General features: G+C 42.4%; 1 protein-coding gene and 1 pseudogene across 10 annotated transcripts in view; one reads left to right on the forward strand and one right to left on the reverse strand.

The window, feature by feature from the left end:
* LOC118640972 (AP-3 complex subunit sigma-2) overlaps positions 1 to 20,820 on the forward strand; it is a 68,224-nt gene that overhangs the window by 6,924 nt on the left and 40,480 nt on the right. For 7 of the 10 annotated variants that reach the window (XM_036278077.1, XM_036278081.1, XM_036278080.1 and 4 more), the window contains 3 exons: positions 9,609 to 9,700; positions 10,308 to 10,419; positions 19,820 to 19,891. In XM_036278077.1, the coding sequence (XP_036133970.1) occupies positions 9,609 to 9,700; positions 10,308 to 10,419; positions 19,820 to 19,891 (276 nt within the window). Of the gene's footprint in view, positions 1 to 40; positions 254 to 5,302; positions 5,431 to 9,608; positions 9,701 to 10,307; positions 10,420 to 19,819; positions 19,892 to 20,820 lie in introns of those variants that run through there. The other 3 variants (XM_036278086.1, XM_036278085.1, XM_036278084.1) reach the window with 3 other exon arrangements.
* Positions 10,746 to 19,005, reverse strand: LOC118640900 (annotated as a pseudogene).

A 20,820-nucleotide genomic window follows, 5' to 3' on the forward strand; every position in this document is an offset into this window, starting at 1 on the left:
TGAAATGTGCTCTGTTCACATCTCTTTCCTTTCTCCCCAGGACGACTGAGGTTCCTAGGAGATTCAGTGCTGTTGAGAATTTCTTCCATCGACTTCCATTCTAGAGTTCAAGGAAGCAGTCCATGCAGCCTTACCTGGTTCTTCCCTACAGCACCCTGGGACATGCTTTGAACAAGCCCTGCCAAGATCAAATCCACGACCACGTTAGCGGTGGGGCCCCATGCCGTGGCTCATGGAGGGTACCTCCCTGAGTGTGAGTTTAGCCTTCCTAGACAGTTTCACCACGGCCCCTGCCCTGACGGCAGTCTTGTTTCTGGAGGTAGCTTGTGAGTGAGTGTCCCAGGGCAGCCAGAGGAACTGGTCTTGGTCTCGGTGCAGAATTGAGGGGCATCTCTCATCCACGTGCAAATCGCCTCGGCGGAGAAGCTGATAGGGCTCCTCCCTCCGTCCTTGTATTTCCCACTTTCCTTCCACACCTGCCCCCTCCCTGGTGCTCTGTGCCGTGGTCTCTGCTCTCCTGCTCAGTCCTCCTTGTTCCCTGCACCCTTTTCTTTCTCCGAAGCTGCCGCTTCTTTAGCCCTCCTCTGGTTCTCTGCCACCTTGGGGGTTCCTGCCTCTTGGCCTCCCTGGCTGCTTTCCTGCGGATGCTGTGCTCAGGTATGGCTGGCTGGTCCCCATCTCTCAGACGCACTCTGCCAGGCCACACTTTTGATAACACCTTTTTTATTGCTGTTTTGTACCTTGAGACTTTTTTTATACATGAGGAAATCTTCAGAAAAGGATTCCTCTACATGGATTGGGTCATGGTCGGGTGTAAACAGTCTTCCAGCTGAGCAAGGTCCCTATAGGCAGGAAGCCATTGCTTTTTGGTCATGACCCTTGTCTGCCCTCACCCCGACCTGTGAAGAGATCTGAAATTGAAATTTACGTGTCCTAAGAATAGGTAGGGACTTGGTAGCATGTGGATCCTGCTTGGCTCAGGGAAAACAGATGGGTGGGTGGTGGAAAACTAACCATTATTGAGTTCCCTAATGTGTCAAACACTGGACTAAGTGCTTTCCATGATGATAATTATAGCCACTGACTGTTGCGTGCTTCCTGGTGCTAGTACTTGTGCTAAGTACTTGCACTGTCTTACTTAATCGTCACAACAATCCCATGAGGTACATGGGATTATTATCCCCATTTTTTCCATGACATTGAAGCTCAGAGCCTCCACCGATAGTAGGTATATAGAGGAGAGAGTCCCAGCAGTCAAATTTCAAAGTCCACATTCTTAGCTAGTAGATGATTTTGTTTTCACATGTATAGTACAGCAGAGAAAAGAGGTCTCAGAGATGTTAAGCAACTTGCCCAGAGTCACACAGCTAATAAGTGGCAGAGCCAGGATTCAAATCCAGAGCTGTCAAAAGCAAAGCTTATGCTCCCTTTCTGTCTCCTGCTTCCTTGACCTACAGAAGAGCCTTGGACACAGGGGCTAGGGGAGGTCCTGGCCCTGTGAAGTAGGGATATATTCTCAGACTTTAGGGAACTTGCCTAAACCCTTGACTGCTGACCTATCGGCCCAGGCTGATATCAGCCCCATTAGTATCAGCAGATGAGCAGGTAACATTGTGTTTCTAGCATTATCATCATGGCTCAGACTTTCATTTGCCTTCCTGCATGTTTGAGCCCTGGTTCAACAATATGGATGTGGCGCTTGGGATTCACACTTCAGTTAGGGCACCTGAAGTCACCGGTCATTGGACTGCTCATGGGTCTATTCTGTTCTTGTCCCTTTCTTAATTCAGATCCTTGTGGTCGCTTATCTCAGCTGTTGTAGGAGCCACCTCTGTGGTGTCCTGAATGGGGCTGGTTTTCCGTTGAGCTGGGACCGCAATCATGGTGGTGGCCAGGAAAGTGGTTAACAGGAGGACTGGGGACTCTGGCTGGGGGGGTAGAGGCACCCAGTGAAAGGCCATTGTGACTGGAGCTCAGAGAATGGGTGGGGGTGGAGGTGTGTTTCACATGAGGTTGGAGATCGGATTTTATCCTTAACCTCTGGGGGCCAGTGTTCCCAGGGAGAGTGGTAAGGTCTCATTTTTATATTTCAAAGATCACTCGAGGACAGAGAAACTGAAGGCAATGAGCCCAACTAGAAGACTGCAGGACTTGTCGGGGTGAGAGGCTAGAGAGGTTTGGTCTATAGTGGTGACAGTGGAGACGGAAAGAAATGCAGGTGGACAGGAGGAAAGGGCTTTCCAGCAAAGCCATGGAGGTGGGGAGTAGCCCGCTGTACCTACACATAAAATTTGATGATCCTTTTTCAATTGTTATGTAATCACTTTCCATGTTGCTACCTAGCCTTCATAACCATTGTTTTTTAAGATTGACTACCATTTAATAGCTCTGTCATTGTCCAATTCTTGGGTGATTCATGGGTCCCTTTTTTGGAGCTTATATAATGAATGTGTTAAAAACTGTTGTGAATTACATAGTCCTCTCAATCTCACCCACCCACCACCTCCCCCCGTGCTCCCTTCTCCACTGTATTTTTGAGTTATTTCTTTAGGGACAGATTTCCAGGAATCAGATGACTGAGAAGCTGGGACTTTTGGGTAAAGGTCTTGTTATATTGCCAAATTGCTTTCCAAAAGGGTGGTTCTAAACTATAATTTCAATTTTCAACCATTTTCATGCTCCCCTTACCAGAATTGGGTATGGTAACAATTTTAGGGGGACATATCGAGTGGTTGCCACCCGCACAACCCAACCAGGGCCAGGGACAAACTGCAACCGAGGTACATGCCCTTAGCAGGAACCGAACCCGGGTCTCTCTGGACTGCAGGCCGACTCTAACCGCTGAGCCAAACAGACCGGGGCTATGGTAACATTTTTAAATATTATATTTGATAAGGTGAAAATGCTTTAATTTTAAAGTTAATACTTTTTTAATTAGCCTTTTCCCCATTAATAGCAAGCTTAAACATTTTTTTTCATTTTCATTTCCTAGATGTATTTCCTCTTTCATTACTCAGTTTCTTTGCCCATTAATCTACTGAGGGGGTAGTATGTCTTTTGGGTATATAACAGTTATTTATGTGTTATATATATATATACTTTTAAAAATGTTTTTATTGATTTTTTAGAGAGGAAAGGAGAGATAGAAACATCACTATCAGCAGCCTCCTGCACGCCCCCTACTGGGGATCGAGCCCACAACCTGGGCATGTACCCTGAACGGAAATTGAACCAGGACCTCTCAGTCCATGGGACATTGCTCAATCCACTGAGCCACAATAGCGGGGCCAGTTACTTATATTTTTTATTATAACTATTTGCACCCTGGCTAGTTTGGCTCAGCAATTAGAGTGTTGGCCCATGGACCAACAGCGATTCAATTCCTGGTCAAGGACATACCCCTGGGTTGCAGGTTCGATCCCCAGCCCCCGTCAGGGTCATGTGGGAGGCAACCAATTGATGTGTCTTTCTCACATCAATGTTTCTTCCTCTGTTCCTCCCTCCCTCTATTCCATTCTAGCTAAAAATCAATGGAAAAATATGCTTGGGTGAGGATTAACAAAAATAAACTAATAAATATAACCATTTGCCATATTTTAACAACTTTCATTTTTATTCATTTTTTCCCCACTTTTAAAAATTGTTTTTACAAATATAAAGTCTTAAAATAAAGTCTGAATTTTTGTGATTTTTATTGCTTCTAAGATATTCTCTTTTCAGATGTTACTCAACTTCATTTTCTTCCATTTTGGTTATTATCTGGTTTTATATTTAACTCTTTAATCCACTCTGCCTTTAATTTGTGGAAGGATATGAAGTGAGATAACTGAATTGCTTAATTTCAAATTGCTTACCAGTTATCCCAACGTATTTATTGAATTTTTTCCCAGTCAAGTTATGATGTCTTCCATGTCACTTATTAAATCATTTTTTTTTTTTTGGTACGTGCCCCTAGCGGGAACCGAACCTGGGACTCTCTGGTCCGCAGGCTGACGCTCAACCACTGAGCCAAACTGGCCAGGGCTATTAAATCATTTTATACTTAAATTATCCATTATATCTCAATAGGTCTCCCTATAATGACAATTTGAACTATCATAGTAGGTTAGGTAGTTGGTAGAGCTAGGTCCGGACCCTCATTCTTGTTTTAGAATTTTTTTTTGGTATTCCTCTCAACATTTCAAACATTTCATTAAATTTCAGTGCATATTTACTGCCTATGGATTTTTTAAAATTAAAAAACCTTTGACTACTTGACTAAAAGTATTATATATTTGTTTTAGAAAAAAAAACTTTTATTGATTGATTCTGAGAGAGAGAGAGAAACATTGATTTGTTGTTCCCCTCATTTATGCATTCATTGGTTAATTCTTGTATGTACCCTGACCAGGGATCGAACCCACAACCTTGGCTTATCGGGACAATGCTCCAACCAATTGGGCTATTATAGAAAAAAAAAAAAAAAAGATAAAAATATAATTCCAGCCCTGGCCAGTTTGGCTCAGCGATTAGAGCGTCAGCCCATCCACCAGAGAGAGGTTCTGTTCCGCAAAGGGCATGTACCTTGGTTGCAGTTTGTCCCTGGCCCTGGTTGGGTCGTGTGGGTGGCAGCCACTCATGTGTCCCTTTCACGTGGATGTTTCTCTCTCTCTCCCTCACACTCTATCTGAACAAAGTATCAAAAAATGTCCTCGGGTGAAGATAAAAAAAAAAAAAAATGGAGTTATTTAGTTGCCTTAGCCAAGGACCTAGGTCAGTACCCTTTAAATGGGATTGCATTAGCTATCCCTTGATTCCACCGTTAATTATCTGGGTGGGATGCTGAAAAATTAAAATGAATTTAATGTGCCCCAACTGGGGGATGGCTAAATTAGCTGGCATCTCAAACCGGGAAGGCAGGACATTATGTCTTGATGCAGACCTGAGAAGGGGAGGCCCCCGCCGCCCGTCGCAGGACGTGGCTGTGGGCTGGAGTCCTGCGTGGGGACCTGCTTTCCCACGCGCTCAGCTTTGCGCTGGGCCGGCCATGCCGCCAGCGGCGGGTCTGGGCCAAGGGCACAGATCCCAGCTCGTGTCCTGGCCAGGGCCAGACTAACCAACCGACACTGACCGAGGTGACCACCCTCCCCAACCTGTGTGTCTCGGTGTGCCCACGGCCCTCCCCCGGCGGGCCCGCCACCCTCCCTCTAGCCCTCACCGCTGGCTGCCGGGAAGCCGGACTCTTCGCGGCCCGGCCCCTGGACGCAGGGGAAAGTTTCCCCCGGCCACTTTCAGCGGCGCACCCACCGGAAGCGCCCGTGTTGTGGCGGAAGTTGATGTTCTCTGGAAGCGTCAGTGCCAAGAAAAGCGTGTCTGGCAGCGATGATTCAGGCGATTCTGGTTTTCAACAACCACGGGAAACCGCGGCTGGTCCGCTTCTACCAGCGTTTCGTGAGTGCGGCCCAGCTTCGTCACGTCCCTTCAGGGCACCTGCGTCCCCTCCCCTCTGTTAGGCCCCCACCTCGGGCTCCTGCACCGTGCGTGACCCTCACAGCCCTGACCCTCCTTCCCGTAGCCGGGGCCAGTGTCAGGCTTTCTGCCCCGCGCGGCGCTGCTCCGTCTGTCCCTGACCCCTTCCTGGACCCCAGCATTTCTGTGTCATTTTGTGACACTTGTCCTTGGTCTCAGGGCTCTGTAAGTGACGGGGGAGAGGGGTGTACCTCCTTGAGAACTTGAAAGGTTTAAGTCACTTTAACCGCGTTTAAACGCAGCCTCTTAAAGGATGTTTGCTTTAGCCACAGCCTGGAAAAGTGCTTTCTCGGACTCATCTCGCTTTGCTGTGGACGGGGACTGTGCAGGGAGGATGCCCTTCACTCTATATAGAGTCGAAGTTTAAAAGTGGAAGATGAGAAACCACATGCTGCCGCGCGAGGGCTCAGTCAATGATAACGCGAACGAGGGATTTTTCCAGAAGTGTTTCTCCGGAAAAACACAAGCATCACTGTTTGCCTCTTGTCGCCCCCACGTTTTATTCCGTCCTGGCTAGGTTTCAAAATGCTACATACAACTGGTGAAACCGAAGAGGGGAAAGGGAACGTTTACGTTCAAGCCTTAACTCCACCTTTTTTGCCTTTGTGTCTATTGACAAGTTAACGGACCTCTTTCAGACTTTATTTCCTCTTCTGCCAAGTAGAAGTGAGAAAAAAAAAAAAAAAAGCTAGCTTTTTCATAGAATTTTTAGCTAGATTATATATATATTTTTAAATCCTTGAGGATATTTTTCCATTTATCTTCCGATAGAGCAGGAGTGGGGAAGAGAGAGAGAGAAACATCGATGTGAGAGACACATGGACTGGTTGCCACCTGCACGACCCCAAGCGTGGCCCTGGGCAAACCGCAATTGAGGTACGTGCCTTTGGCCCAAATCAAACACGGGACTCTTTGGTCCACGGGTAAATGCTCTAACCGCTGAGCTAAACTGGCCCGGGCTAGATTACATTTTATTATATAATTATATCGAGGTAAAAATATTAGCATTTGATATATCTATTCAGTTTGTGTTTGCTTTTGTGTGTGTGTGTGTGTGAATTTTTCCCACAGTTTTTAAGTGTTACTGAGATATGTCACATACCATACAGTTCACCTATTTAAAATGTACAATTCAGTGGTTTTTAGTAGGGTCACAAAGTTATGCAACCATAGCCACAATTTTAGAACATTGTCATTACCCCAAAAAGAAACCCCTACCCATTAGCAAATTATTCTGTTTTTTCCCCCTCAAATCCCCTAGCCCTAATCTACTTTCTGTCTCTCCAAATTTGCCTATTCTGGGCATTTCATATAAATGAACTCATAATGTGTGGTCTATTATGACTGGCTTCTTTCACTTAGTCCAATGTGTTTCCAGGGTTTATCCATGCTATAGTGTATATCAGTTCTTCATCCCTTTTTGTTGCCAAATTATATTCTATTGTATGGATATACCATCTTTTGATAGTCCAGCAGTTGATGTTTCCACCTATGGCTCTTGTGAATAATGATGCTGTGAACATTCTTACACTACAGGTTTTTGTGTGGACATGTGTTTTCATTTCTCTTGGTTTTATACCTAGGAGTAGAATTGCTGGTTCATATGGTAACTTTATGGTGAACATTTTGAGGAACTGCCAAATTTTTTCAAAGTGGCTGAACCATTTTATAGTCCCATCAGCAGTGAATGCATTCCAATTTCTCCATCTCCCTTGTAACCCATGTTATCTGTTTGATTAAAAATGTTTTAGTGGGTGTAAAGTGGATTTTCATTGTGGTTTTTATTTCCATTTCCCTAATGACTAGTGATGTTGAGCATCTTTTCATGTCCTTATTAATCATTTGTAGATCTTCTTTTAAGAACATAGGATTTTTATAAGAACTATGTTAGCTCATGAGTGAAAATTACCTTGAGAAATGCAGAGTACTGAAGGATATGAGAGATTATTAAATAATTGAGGTCTATAAACAATTGGTAGTTTTCCTTTTTGTTGAATTAGAAATTAAGTAGCCTCACCATTTCATACCATTTCCCCACTGACTGCTGCCACTTCCCCCTAGAGTCAGATAAAAGGCTTTAGTTTGAAAGATTTTTGTCAGTTTAAAAAAGTGCGGATGTGCCTGGCCGGTGTGGCTCAGTGGATTGAGCATCCTCCCCTGGACTGAGAGGTCCCAGTTCCTTTCCTGGTCAGGGCACATGCCTGGGATGCAGGCTTGATCCCCAGTAGGGGGCATGCAGGTGGCAGCTGATCCATGTTTCTCTCTCCCATTGATATTTCTATCTCTCTCTCTCTAAAAAAAAATCAATAAAAACATACATATATTAAAAAAGTGAGGATGCTTAGCATGTTCTGTATTCCCGATAATCCTTTAACTCCTGGCATCTGTGAGCTTCTTGAAATGAAAACCAGGAAAGTAAGTGGTTGATTTATTCAAATTTACTGGAGCTAGTGATCAGCAAGTTTTCATTCATCCATTCAGTAAACACTGAGAGCCCCTGTATATTCATGTCGAGTCAAAGTTATGAAAAACAATGTCTCCACGACATCTTCCATGTTTTTACCTCTATTTTTTAAAAATAACTAACCATTTCAAGCATAAATTAAGTGCTGCAGAAAGAAAGGGGTTAACATTTCTTGAATCTATTTTCTGATTCTTAGGGCAAGTCCAGTCTGAAGGTTTTCTTAAGCTTTGCTCTTCAAAGTGTGGTCAGCAGACCAGCAAGCATTGATACCACCTAGAAGCTTGTTAGAAATGATCTCAGGACTTACCCAGACCTACTAAATCAGAATCTGCGTTTTCATAATATTCCCAGGTGATTTATTGCACATTTATTGAGATTTGAGAGCACTGGTCTAGAGCTTTTGATTATTTCTATAATGACTGGTTTCTCACTCTTATCTTTTTTTTTTTTAATCCTCACCCGAGGACATTTTTGCATTTTTGTTCAGATAGAGTGGGAGGGAGAGAGAGAGAGAGAAACATTTATGTGATAGGGACTCATTGAGTGGCTGACTCCCACACGACTCCAACCAGGGCTGGGGACGAATCACAACCGAGGTATGTGCCCTTGACCAGAATTGAACCCGCGACTCATCGGTCCATGGGCTGATGCTCTAACCGCTGAGCCAAATCGGCCAGGGCACTCCCATCCTTTTTTTTAAACCATACTTATTATGAACCTTATATGTATTAACAAATCAAATGTGATTTATCAAGAAATTCCATCACAGTTGAGCTTTCTCAGATGTAGTAAGTGGGAAAAAAAGTATTTGTAGCTCTGTGGTTATTCAAAATTCTTACTGTAAATAGAACTCTTTCTCTCTTTGTCAGTAACACACCTTATATGTAATTCCTATATCACCGGTGGAAAAGATGACAAGTGCAGTTTTTTGAAACGTGCACAATTACCTCTTGACCCCCTTAAGATGTTAGACTACTGACGTTATTTACCCTGCCATAGATGTTTTCTAGAAGAAGACAGAATATTTCAGGACCAGGCCTTCTGGTGATTCTTTCACCTTGCTTGAGAGTTGTTGATTCTCCTTTTGTTCATTACTAACTATAAAGAAATATCAGCCCTGGCCAGTTTGGCTCAGCGGTTAGAGCGTCGGCCTGCGGTCCGGAGAGACCCGGGTTCGGTTCCCGCTAAGGGCACGTACTTCGGTTGCAGTTTGTCCCCGGCCCTGGTTGGTCGTGCGGGTGGCAGCCACTCGATGTGTCCCTTCACGTCGATGTTTCTCTCTCTCTCTCCCTTCCTCTCTCTCCCTCCCACTCTATCTGTACAAAAAATGGAAAAATATCCTTGGGTGAGGATAAAAAAAAAAAGAAAAAAGAAATATCAGCTTATCTATCAGGACAATAATAGTTAGTGACTAGCTAGGTGAATATTCCCTGTCTAATTCCTGTAACAGAGCCTTGTCCATTTTTCCATAGATTCCCATTTTATGTTTACTCATTATTTTTATCTTTTCTGGAAACTGGTACCAAATGTTCAGATCATTCTTAGCTTGGAAGCACTTCTCTCCCTGTTCATCTCCATCAGTGGGATGCATTTTCAGTTGTCCCCTCTGATTCACTTTATTTCTTTTATTCCGTAGCCAGAAGAAATTCAACAGCAGATTGTTCGAGAGACCTTCCATCTAGTTCTCAAACGGGATGACAACATCTGTAACTTCTTAGAGGGTGGAAGGTAAATGATCATTTTCAGTTTCTTCCTCATATATCCACTTTTTTTTTCTTTATTGATTTTAGAGAGAGAGGAAGGGAGAGGGAGAGAGAGATAGAAACATTGATGAGAGAGAACATCAATGGCTGCCCCCTGCATACCCCCTGCTGGGGATTGGGTCCACAACCTGGGCATGTGCCCTGGCTGGGAATCAAACTGCTGACCTCTTGGTGCACATGTCAATGCTCAACCACTAAGCCACACTGGCTGGGCCTCATATATCCACTTTTGGGTGGCCTTCATCATCATTGCTTCTTGGGGCAGTACTCAAGTGTCAGGTTGGTACCCAATGCAGCTGAAACTGGCCCTAACATGACCCTAGTATTGGCTGAGGGAAAGACTTGATTCTGTTTGGAAGCTGTTGAACGATTGTGTTTCAGATATTACTCACTTAGAGGTTTGGTTCCTGGGAGGAGGGGCACCACTTAGAAACTTGTTTGCATTCACCTGGTAGAACTGGCCTATTCTTTGACCCATCCTCCTCCTTTCTAATTCTCATTCCCTGGGACAGAGGTTCTCTTGATGTGTTTAATTAAGATATAAGCATTTAAATGTTTCCTGTCTTCCACAGTTTGATTGGTGGCTCTGACTACAAACTGATTTATCGGCACTATGCTACCCTCTACTTTGTATTTTGTGTGGATTCATCAGAGAGTGAACTTGGGATCTTGGACCTCATTCAGGTATGTGTAGTCAGCCGATGATGGCAGGCACTGTAGAGCATTTGCCCTGGGTTTTTGAGGAGCCATCCTGTAGATTCTTTTGTGAGTCTCTATATACACTGATATTAGTAAAAGTTGCCAAATGTCCACCAGATGGTGCTATGAGAAAGCTCCTTAAACACTAAGAACTTTTTAGGTTCGTTGGTTTCCACCCAGTCCTCTTACTGCCCTTGGTTTTTATGTAAGATTCTGACACCGGTTTCAGTGTGTATGTTTTTTTCCCATCTCCACCAAGCAACTAACTCAGTACTGACTAGGTGTCCCATAAATTTAACTCAATTTTGACACTATCTATCTGGAGGTAGACACCAAACACATGACCAGGCTGTCACCTGTGCTTCTCTCTGATTGGCTGCAGATCAGAGCTTCCCATGACTTCCTCCTTGGGCTTGATTAATTTGCTAAAGTGGCTCACAGAACCGTCTAGAGAAATGTTGTACTTATAGGTTAGCAGTTTATTATGAAAGGATACAACACAGAACAGCCAAATGGAAGAGATGTGTAGAGGGAGGTGTGGGGAAAGGGCACAGAGCTGCCATTCCTCTCCAGGCACAGCGCTGTCCCCAAGCCTCCTGGTCACCAGCCTGGGAGCTCACCAACCCGTCCTTTTGGTTTTCATGGAGCTTCATTGCATAGGCATGGTTAATTAAACCACTGGCCATTGGTACTTTATTCAGCCCCCAGTTCCTCTCCCCTCCAGGGAGGAGGGGAAGGGGAGCGCTGAAAGTTGCAAACCCTCCCATCATATGGTTGGTTCCCCTGGCAACCAGACCCTCACCCTTAGGTATTTCCCACAATTCACCTTAGTGGAAACTAATAATTTCTTTTTCTCTCAGTAAAGAGAGAAATGATCATCCTAATTATATTCCTAAATATTCTCACATTGAAATAGGAAGCATTTTTATTTTATTATTTAGTGCCTGTTTATTTATTTAGCATGAACGATTATTGCTGAAGAAATAATGCACTTATGTGGTTCAGAATTCAAAAGGCACACCAAAAGTATACACTGAAAAATACTTTTCTCTATTACTCCTAGTTTATTTTCTTAGAAGAAGCCAATTTTAGTTTTAAAACCAAGAGCCAGAGGCAGTGTTATCTCAGGGGTGAAATCTATAGGCATTCATGTAAAACTTGTATCTTACTATTTACTTCAGTTGGAGCAAGCACTTGTAATAAGTGATATAAAAATAAATGAGCCCTGTTCAGCCAGTGTGGCTCAGTAAGTAATCCATGCACTAAGAGGTTGCCAGTTCAGTTCCCAGTCAGGGCACATGCCTAGGTTGTGGGCTAAATCCCCAGTGGGGGCATGCATGAGGTGGCCAATCTTATTGATGTTTTTATCTCTCTCTCTCTCTTTCTCTCTCTCTCTCTCATTTCCTCTCTCTAAAGTCAATAAAGAAAGGAAAAAAAAACTTAAAAAAATAAATAAGTAAATGAAGAATTAGCATAGTAAAGGGAGAGAGATAAGTTATCACTGTAAGATGACCTAATTATATACCTAGAAAACCTAAAAAGAGAAAAGTATCCCGCCCTGGCCTGTTTGGCTCAGCGGTTAGAGCATCGGCTTGTGGTCCAGAGAGACCCAGGTTCGGTTCCCACTAAGGGCACATATCTCGGTTGCAGTTTGTCCCCGGCCTTGGTTGGGTCGTGCGGGTGGCAACCACTTGATGTGTCCCTTTCACATCAATGTTTCTCTCTCTCTCTCTCCCTCCCACTGTATCTGAACAAAAAATGGAAAAGTGTCCTTGGGTGAGGATAAAAAAAAAAGGAAAAAGAAAAAAGTATCCCAAGTAATGAATGATACAAACAGAATAGCAGAATATGAGATAAATTTATCAAAATTGAATTTTTTATTTCTGCAAAAACAGCTAGAAAATTCATAATTAATGAAATTTCACTTATAGTAGTGACAAAGAATATTTAGTGTTTTGAAATTAACTTAGTATAGAATACTTGACCTTGATTCCAATAAAATTGTAAAATCTTAAAGGATGCACATAAGGGAAATTTGAAATAAATAAAGCTATAAGCCTTCCCCTTGTTGGGAAGAGTCAAACAATGACAGTAGTAATCAACAGACTAAATGGGAAACCCAGGTATAATGCCAGTAGATCTTACAGAACTTTTTAAAGGGAAAATTTATCAGGAAAAATGAATGGGCAGGAAATATAAAAGTATGTTTTGGAGAAAAAAGGGCAGTAATGGGGTATTGGCTTTACTAGCCTTAAAAATATATGATGGTTGCAGATTAAATTATCTACCTAGAAAATCTAAAACAACTGGAAAATAATTAACTAATACTAGAGTTCAGTAAGGGGATTGGATATATGTTTAACATATAAAAATTAATAGCCTTCTTTTAGCAATAATAAATTAGAAAACAATATTTAAAAGGGGTCCACTCACAATAGCAGAAAGGTTTATAAGCTAACCAGGAATAAATGTAAAAAATGTGCAAGGGCTATATGATGAAAACTTTAAAACTCTACTGATTATGAAAATAAAGAAATAAAACATATTTTTTGCCTGTTGAGAAAACTCATTAAAATGTCAGTACTTCTAAGTTTTAAATTACTGAAAACCCTGTCAGAATCCCAGTAAATTATTGTTCTATAAATTATTTTTGTGTCTGAAACATACTCTATGTACAAAAAAATATGCAAAAAAGCCTATATAGCTTAAAGACTGCCAATAAAATGAAGCTATCCCTCAGATTAGAAACAGTACGTTATTGGTCCCTTAAAGCTCCTGTATGTCCCTCATTTATTGCATCTCTCCTCAGACTTTTGAGTTATCATTCCTTTACTTCTCCTTATAGTTGACCATGGGATGTATATTTCCTAAGTGATAAAAAGTTAAGCACAAATTTAGCTGTGTAAATAAAGGGTAATTTGCCACTTCTTTTTCTTCCTTTATTGATTTTTTTTTTTTTTAGGGAGACAGGAAAGTGAGAGGGAGAGAGAGCTAGAAACATGGATGAGAGAGAACATCGATTAGCCGCCTCCTGCATTCCCCACACTGGGGATCGGGCCCACAACCTGGGCATGTGTCCTGTCCGGGAATCAAACCAGGGACCTCCTGGTGCATGGGTTGATGCTCAGCCACTGAGCCACACCAACTGGACTAATTTGCCACTTTTATTTTTTTAAAATCCTCACCCGAGGATATTTTTTTTCCTATTTATCTTCAGATAGAATGGGAGGGAAGGGAAGGGGGGGAGAGAGAAAGAGAGGCATCGATGTGTGAGAGAGACACATAGACTGATTGCCTCCCGCATAACCCCTACCAGGGCCAGGGATGAACTGCAAACGAGATACATGCCCTTGACTGGAATCGAACCCACGATTCGTTGGTCCATGGACCAGTGCTCTAACCACTGAGGAAAACTGGCCAGGGCTAATTTACCCCTTTTATTTTTTTATATTTTGTTCAGATAGAGTGGGAGCGAGAGAGAGAGAGAAACATCGACGTGAAAGGGACACATCAAGTGGCTGCCACCCTCACAACCCAACCAGGACCGGGGACAAACTGCAACCGAGGCACATGCCCTTAGCGGAAACCGAACCCGGGTCTCTCTGGACCGCAGGCCGACGCTCTAACCGTTGAGCCAAACCGGCCAGGATGAAATTACCACTTTTAGATTTAGATGAAAGTGCCCAAGAGATGATAAGCTGAACAGTGTTAGTTTACCACTTTTAGACGAAAGCTCCTAAGAGATGATAAGCTGAACGAAGTGTCTCGATCAAGGCCCGGCTTCAGTACCTCTGAGAGTTTGCAAGAGCCCCTTCTGGGTCAAGGTCATATGAGTGAACCCCGGAGGAACTTAGAATGATTTTTTTTTTATCCTCACCCGAGGACATTTTTTTATTTTTTGTTCAGATAGAGCGGGAGGGAGAGAGAGGAAGAGAGAGAGAAAAACATTGATGTGAAAGGTACACATCGAGTGGCTGCCACCCGCACGACCCAACCAGGGCCGGGGACAAACTGCAACTGAGGTACATGCCCATAGCAGGAACTGAACCTGGGTCTCTCTGGACTGCAGGCCAACGCTCTAACCGCTGAGCCATACCTGCCAGGGCTAGAATGATTTTATATTTATAAGAATGATAGTTTTTTTTCCCTCTGCTTCATTGAGATATAGTTGACATATAACATTGTGCAAATTTAAGCTGTACAGCCTGTTGATTTGACACACATATATAATGCAAAATTATGACCGCCATAGCGTTATCTAACACCTCTTATCGCTCCACATAATTACCTTTTTGTGTGTGTGTGTGAGAATCAGATTTTTCAGTAAATTAAAGTGTGACATCCATGCCAGCTAAAATGCTAGCTGTTCAGTGAATGAGGACCTAGCATTACAACAAGAAGTCTGTAAAGTCTCAGCCTTTAAAAGTTTGATCTTTTTCCGCCCTGGTCAGTTTTGCTCAGTGGTTAGAGCGTTGGCCTGCGGTCCAGAGAGACGCGGGTTTGGTTCCCGCTAAGGGCACGTACCTCGGTTGCAGTTTGTGCCGGCCCTGGATGGGTCGTGCGGGTGACAGCCACTCGATGTGTCCCCCACAATGTTTCTCTCTCTCTCTCTCTTCCTCTTTCTCCCTCCCACTCTACCTGAACAAAAAATGGAAAAATGTCCTCGGGTGAGGATACAAAAAATAAAAAAGTATGATCTTTTTCCAATGGCATCCACTCCACGAACTGAAGACATGCACTGCATTCCCATACCTCTCGGCTTGTGGGTTTGTGATCTGGCTACTTCAAACTGAGCCTCTCGATTTCCAAACACTTTCTGTTGTTCAGAGTCTTGTCACTTTATCAACAAAGTTACATCCACTTTATCTTCACTCTCAATACCCATTCATTTTCTAAATTTGACATTTTGGTCGTTGTTTTTAAAATTGAATCGATCCTATATTTAAACAGGCTTGGTTTTGTCTCTTTGTTGTTGTTTTTTTTATCCTCACCTGAGGACATTTTTCCATTTTTTGTTCCGATAGAGTGGGAGGGAGAGAGAGAGAGAGAGAGAAACATCGACATGAAAGGGACACATTGAGGGGCTGCCTCCCACACGACCCAACCAGGGCCAGGGACAAATTGCAACCAAGGCATGTGCCCTTAGTGGGAACCAAACCCGGGTCTCTCTGGACCGCAGGCCGTCGCTCTAACCTCTGAGACAAACCGGCCAGGGCTGTCTCCTTGTTTTTTTCCTCATTGAAGCATTTTACTGATTTTCTCTTGTTCTGGACATTTCATTGGATTCACAGCTGCTGGGTTATAATCTCTTAACGCGGATATTCTGCTTTCTGCCACTGGAGCCGCCATCGCTATCTGAGGAGCTACTTGTGTTCCTGGGACTGACAGGGCAGCAACTTTGAGAACAGAATCTCCAGTTGCTATAGCTACTTCTTGTTTTTGTTCTCAAACATTTCCTTTTCCCACTGTTCTTGTCATTTCTCTGCCCTTCCCAACCCCCCAGCTAGAGCTTCTGGTGCATCCATTGCTGTGTTTCTGCCTCTGAATCAGAGCGGTGGGCTAGCAGTCTGGCTTCAGCTTTTGCTAAATCTTGTTATTTTAACCATTCCTGTCTCTCTCTCTCTTGATTTGTGCTTTTTGTGTCACTCCTGTTGCTACCCCTTGATCTTGAGCAGGAATGAGGTCTTAGCCAAAGTTTTTTTTGCTTCTGGATCATGATTTCTTCTGCTTCCTATTCCCGGATGGAGAGTTTTCCCACTTCCTGCTTCTATTTCTATGGCGCCTTTTATGAGATTGAGATCTTGAATGATTTCTGCCTCATGATGACTTCCATTGCATTTGTGTGTGTCCTCGCCATTTTCAGATGAACTTAGTCACTCTCTTCCTTTATGAGACGAATGTTCTTTGTCATTATTTTCCTTAGAGTTGTGTTTCTTAGAGGATTTAATTTTACGTGTGCATCTTTATTATTTTGCTGGCTGAGCCTGCAGTATCTTCATTTCAGTCTCTTCATGCATCAGCATGCTTTTTGCCTCTGTTCTGACTTCTTTGCTTTCTTGGTCTTGATCGTGAACTTAAATAATGGTGTTTTGAGACTCTAGGAAAAACAGATGCATATGACTGCCCTTTTTTTTAACAAATCCTTTTCTTTTTAAAAAAGTATGTTTTCTATTGCCTTTTTATAGGGAGAGGGAAGAAGGGAAAGGGAGAGAGAGAAACATCACAGAGGGAGAACCATCAATGGGCTACCTCCTGCACGCCCCCTACTGGGGATAAGTCACAACCTGGGCAAGTGCCCTGACTGGGAATCGAACCAGCGACCTCTTGATGCATGGGACAACGCTCAACCAATTGAGCCACACCAGCCAATTGTGGGGCTGTCTTTTCTGGAGCTATTCCATCTTATTCTGTATCACTAGCTTATTTGAGAACCCAATTGTTATGGGCTAAATTGTGTTCCTTAAAATCTATATGTTGAAGTCCAACCTCCAATGTGACTGTATTTGGAGATGAGGACTTTAAAGAAGTAGGTTAAATGAGGTAATAAGGGTGGGGCCCCAACCCCATACAACTGGTGTTCATATAAAACAAGGAAGAAACACCAGAGATCTCTCTATTTCCTTGTGCATCAACCAAGGAAAGGCCCTTCAAGGACCTAGAGAAGGAGGCTGTCTGTGAGGCAGGAGGAGAGCCCTCACCAGAAACGGATTCTGCCAGACCCTGATCTGGAGCTCCTAGCCTCCAACACTGTGAGAAAATAAATTTCTCTTATTTAAGCCGCACAGCTTGTGATATTTTGTTATGGCAGCCCAAGCAGACTAATACCCTAATCTTATTCATTTATTTATTTATTTTTGTTAATCCTCACCTGAGGATATTTTTTCCATTGATTTTTTAGATAGAGTGGGAGGGAGGGAGTGGGGGAGAGAGAGAGACACATCGATGTAAGAGAGACACCTTGATTGGTTGCTTCCTGCATGACCCCGACCAGGGCCAGGAATTGAACCTGCAACCCAGGTATGTGCCCTTCACTGGGAATCGAGCCTGCAGCCCTTTGTTGCTCAGACCAATGCTCTAACCACTTAGTAACAGCAGCCAGGACCCTAGATCAACTTTTTACTCCAATTTTCTCAAACTTCAAAACCGAGTGTTCGGGCTACGTTTCACTGGGTGTCTCAACAGTGGCTTTCACTGCAGCTTGTCTGAAACAGCCTGCAAAATTCAAGACAATGGCAGATTTTATTATCTGCCTTTGAACTTGGAATATTGAGGTTCACAGTAAATGGAAAACAATTTTCAGAGAATATGTTTTTGTTCCGAATTGCACAGTATTGTAGAGACAGCATTGTTGTTCAAGACAAAAGGCTACCTTTGATTTTTATGGAAAGTATGTACAACTTTATTTAAGAGACAGATAATGATGCATTTTACTATACCTTTGTCTTCATTTACAGCAGATTTTGTATGAATTTTAACCTTTTAACACATTTCTAAAATGGTTTATGCTTTTGATGGTAATGAAAATGATTTACCACATCCAGAAAAAGAATTACATATAAGACAAACAAACCCTTATCGTTAAGCCATAGAGCAATAAAAGAAGACAAACATGAGCTCCTAAACAAACAAGAAACACAAACAAAATGATCTCGTAGAAATTAAAACCCTGAGAGGAAAATGGGAGGGAAGAGATAAGAGAATAAGGAGGTCTGGTACCCCAATATAAGCAGCTCCGTAAAAGGTTAGGAACCTAGAAGGGAGGAGATTCTGAAAATTATTTGATCATTTCCCCAAACTGAAGAACTTAGAGTTGTTGGATTGTAAGGGCTCACAAAGTACCCAGCGCGGTAATTAAAAGTAAACCCATGTTTAAGTGTGTTATCTTTACAGGAAACTCGTCAGTCACAGTTAAGATACAAAGAGTTAAGAATAGTGCTATTATGAAATTATTCTGTCTGTTTTTTGGCAAATGTCTGTGCATTTCTGTTGCGTATGTACCTAGGAGAATTGCTGGGTCATAGAGTATTAGTAAATTATGTCAAATAGTTTTCTAAAGTGGTTGGGAATATAATTTCCATTTATATCAATTTAATATCCAATCTAAAACTGAAAGCAAATATCCCATCTGTAGGAGATTGGGTAAATTTTAATGTTAACATAGTTTTGTCCTGCTAATTTCAATTCACATTAATTTCAAAACACCTTTCCATGAACAACATAATTAACATGTTTCCAATTTTAACTTTTTAATCTAGCATCGAAACAGAAAAGTGTACAAATGATAAAGGTACATTTTACTGTTTAATGTATTTTCAGAATGAACATATTATGTAACCACCATCCAGATACTGAAATGGGATATCACCAGCTCCCTAGATGCCCTTACACAGAAACACTTTACAGCAGAGAAGATGAACAAGCTTTTATGACATGAAATAACATAGAGGAATTTATAACCAGTGGGAGTGTGTGTATGACTCCATCTATATAAATTGAAAGACAGGCAAAACTCAACTGTGATGATGAGTCAGGGTATGCTTGCCTTCGAGAAGTGTTACTGTGTAAGGGCATCTAGGGAGCTGGTGATATCCCATTTCAGTATCTGGATGGTGGTTACATAATATGTTCATTCTGAAAATACATTAAACAGTAAAATGTACCTTTATCATTTGTACACTTTTCTGTTTCGATGCTAGATTAAAAAGTTAAAATTGGAAACATGTTAATTATGTTGTTCATGGAAAGGTGTTTTGAAATTAATGTGAATTGAAATTAGCAGGACAAAACTATGTTAACACTGTAATACTTACAATGTTAAACATGGAAGCTGGGGAAAAGGACATAGTATTGTAAGTAGTATTTCAATTTGTTATTCTTTTATGTAAATTAATATCTTATAAAGGGAAATAAAGCCACATGTCTGCCGGTTGTGTAGCTACACTAAAAGCAAGTTTGCTCTGTCCACCGGTGTGGCTCAGTGGTTGAGCATCAACCCATGCACCAAGAGTTCGCCACTTCAATTCCCAGTCAGGACATATGCCCGGGTTGTGGGCCCGGTTCCCCGTGGGAGGCATACAGGAGGCAGCCAGTTGATGTTCTCTCTCATCGATATTTCTCTCTCTCTCTCTTCCTCTCCTTTCCTTTCTTTGTAAAATCAATAAAGGGGGAAAAAAATGTTTAAAACAAGGATGCCCTGTCCTAGCTTGTCCCCTCTAAATTTCAGTAAGTAGGGTAATCAGCTAATGGTGGCAAGGTTTTGTTTTGTTTGAGATTTATAGTAAGGTAAATAGTATCATGACCAGCCCCTGTACTTTCAAACATGATATTTATGAAGATGTGAATAGTCCCTATTTCTCTTCTTTACCTATTTCTTTATGTTTCCTAGGTTTTTGTGGAGACCCTGGATAAATGTTTCGAAAATGTTTGTGAATTGGATTTGATCTTCCACATGGATAAGGTACCTCCTCTCCCAAATCAGGGTTATTAGAAAACTAAGAGTCTTGGACATCTCTAACCACCTTTGCACCTTTACATTCTTTGTTTTTTTTTTTGGTTGTTGTTGTTCTAGGGGTATTCCTAAGAACCTGTTTTTATTTAATAACTTAAGTGTGATCGTTTTGGGGATATTTTGCTAAGATCTGTTACCAGTTTTAACACACAAAGATTACTGTTGGGCCTGTATCATTGTTCATCTTTCCAGACAGACTTTCTGGTCTATGGCGGTGACGTCTATAGAATGACTGGCTGTCAGGCCAAAAATGAAATAAATAGGTTTATGTTGACTATAAAATGAGTTTCCTGGCAGTAGTTCAGAGAGAGTGAAGCTGTGGAATAATCATGATGCAGAGGCTTTGATTTAGCTAGTGAAGTATATCTTTTTCCTTAAGAGTAATGCTGTGACTAAGATATCAGAACATAGTTTAAAGTCAGGTGATGCTCTATAGGGAAGCTGACTGTCAGGCAGAACTGAAGTGGTTCAAAGTTAACGTGTTCGTTGGCATGGCCTGTGTCCTCATGTGCCAGATAAACGTGGAAGGTCGCCAGCAAGGGGACAGGAGCTGCCACATTTATTTTATCTCACGGCACGTGCCCTCCCCAATGCTACTCACTGGTGGAGGCTGGTGCATCTCAGGTTTGCTTGGTCCTGGTTTTCCTTCAGCTGATTGGTGTCCCTATAATCCTTGGCCCTTGGAGGGAGATAGTGACTTTTAGGAGACTACTTACTCATTGCTAAGCCGTGATTCTGTATTGATCTGTTTTCATCACGATGGAGAGGGTGTTTTTAGATCCGTCATTGTTAGCAGTGCCGTCCAGAGGACTTTGAGGCTCAGGATTCCCAGATGTCACCGTCCAGGCTCATGCAGTCAGGGTGTTCTCCAGGGTGGC

This window comes from Molossus molossus, unplaced genomic scaffold (assembly GCF_014108415.1).
Source record: "Molossus molossus isolate mMolMol1 unplaced genomic scaffold, mMolMol1.p scaffold_m16_p_24, whole genome shotgun sequence".
Taxonomy (NCBI): Eukaryota; Metazoa; Chordata; class Mammalia; order Chiroptera; family Molossidae; genus Molossus; species Molossus molossus.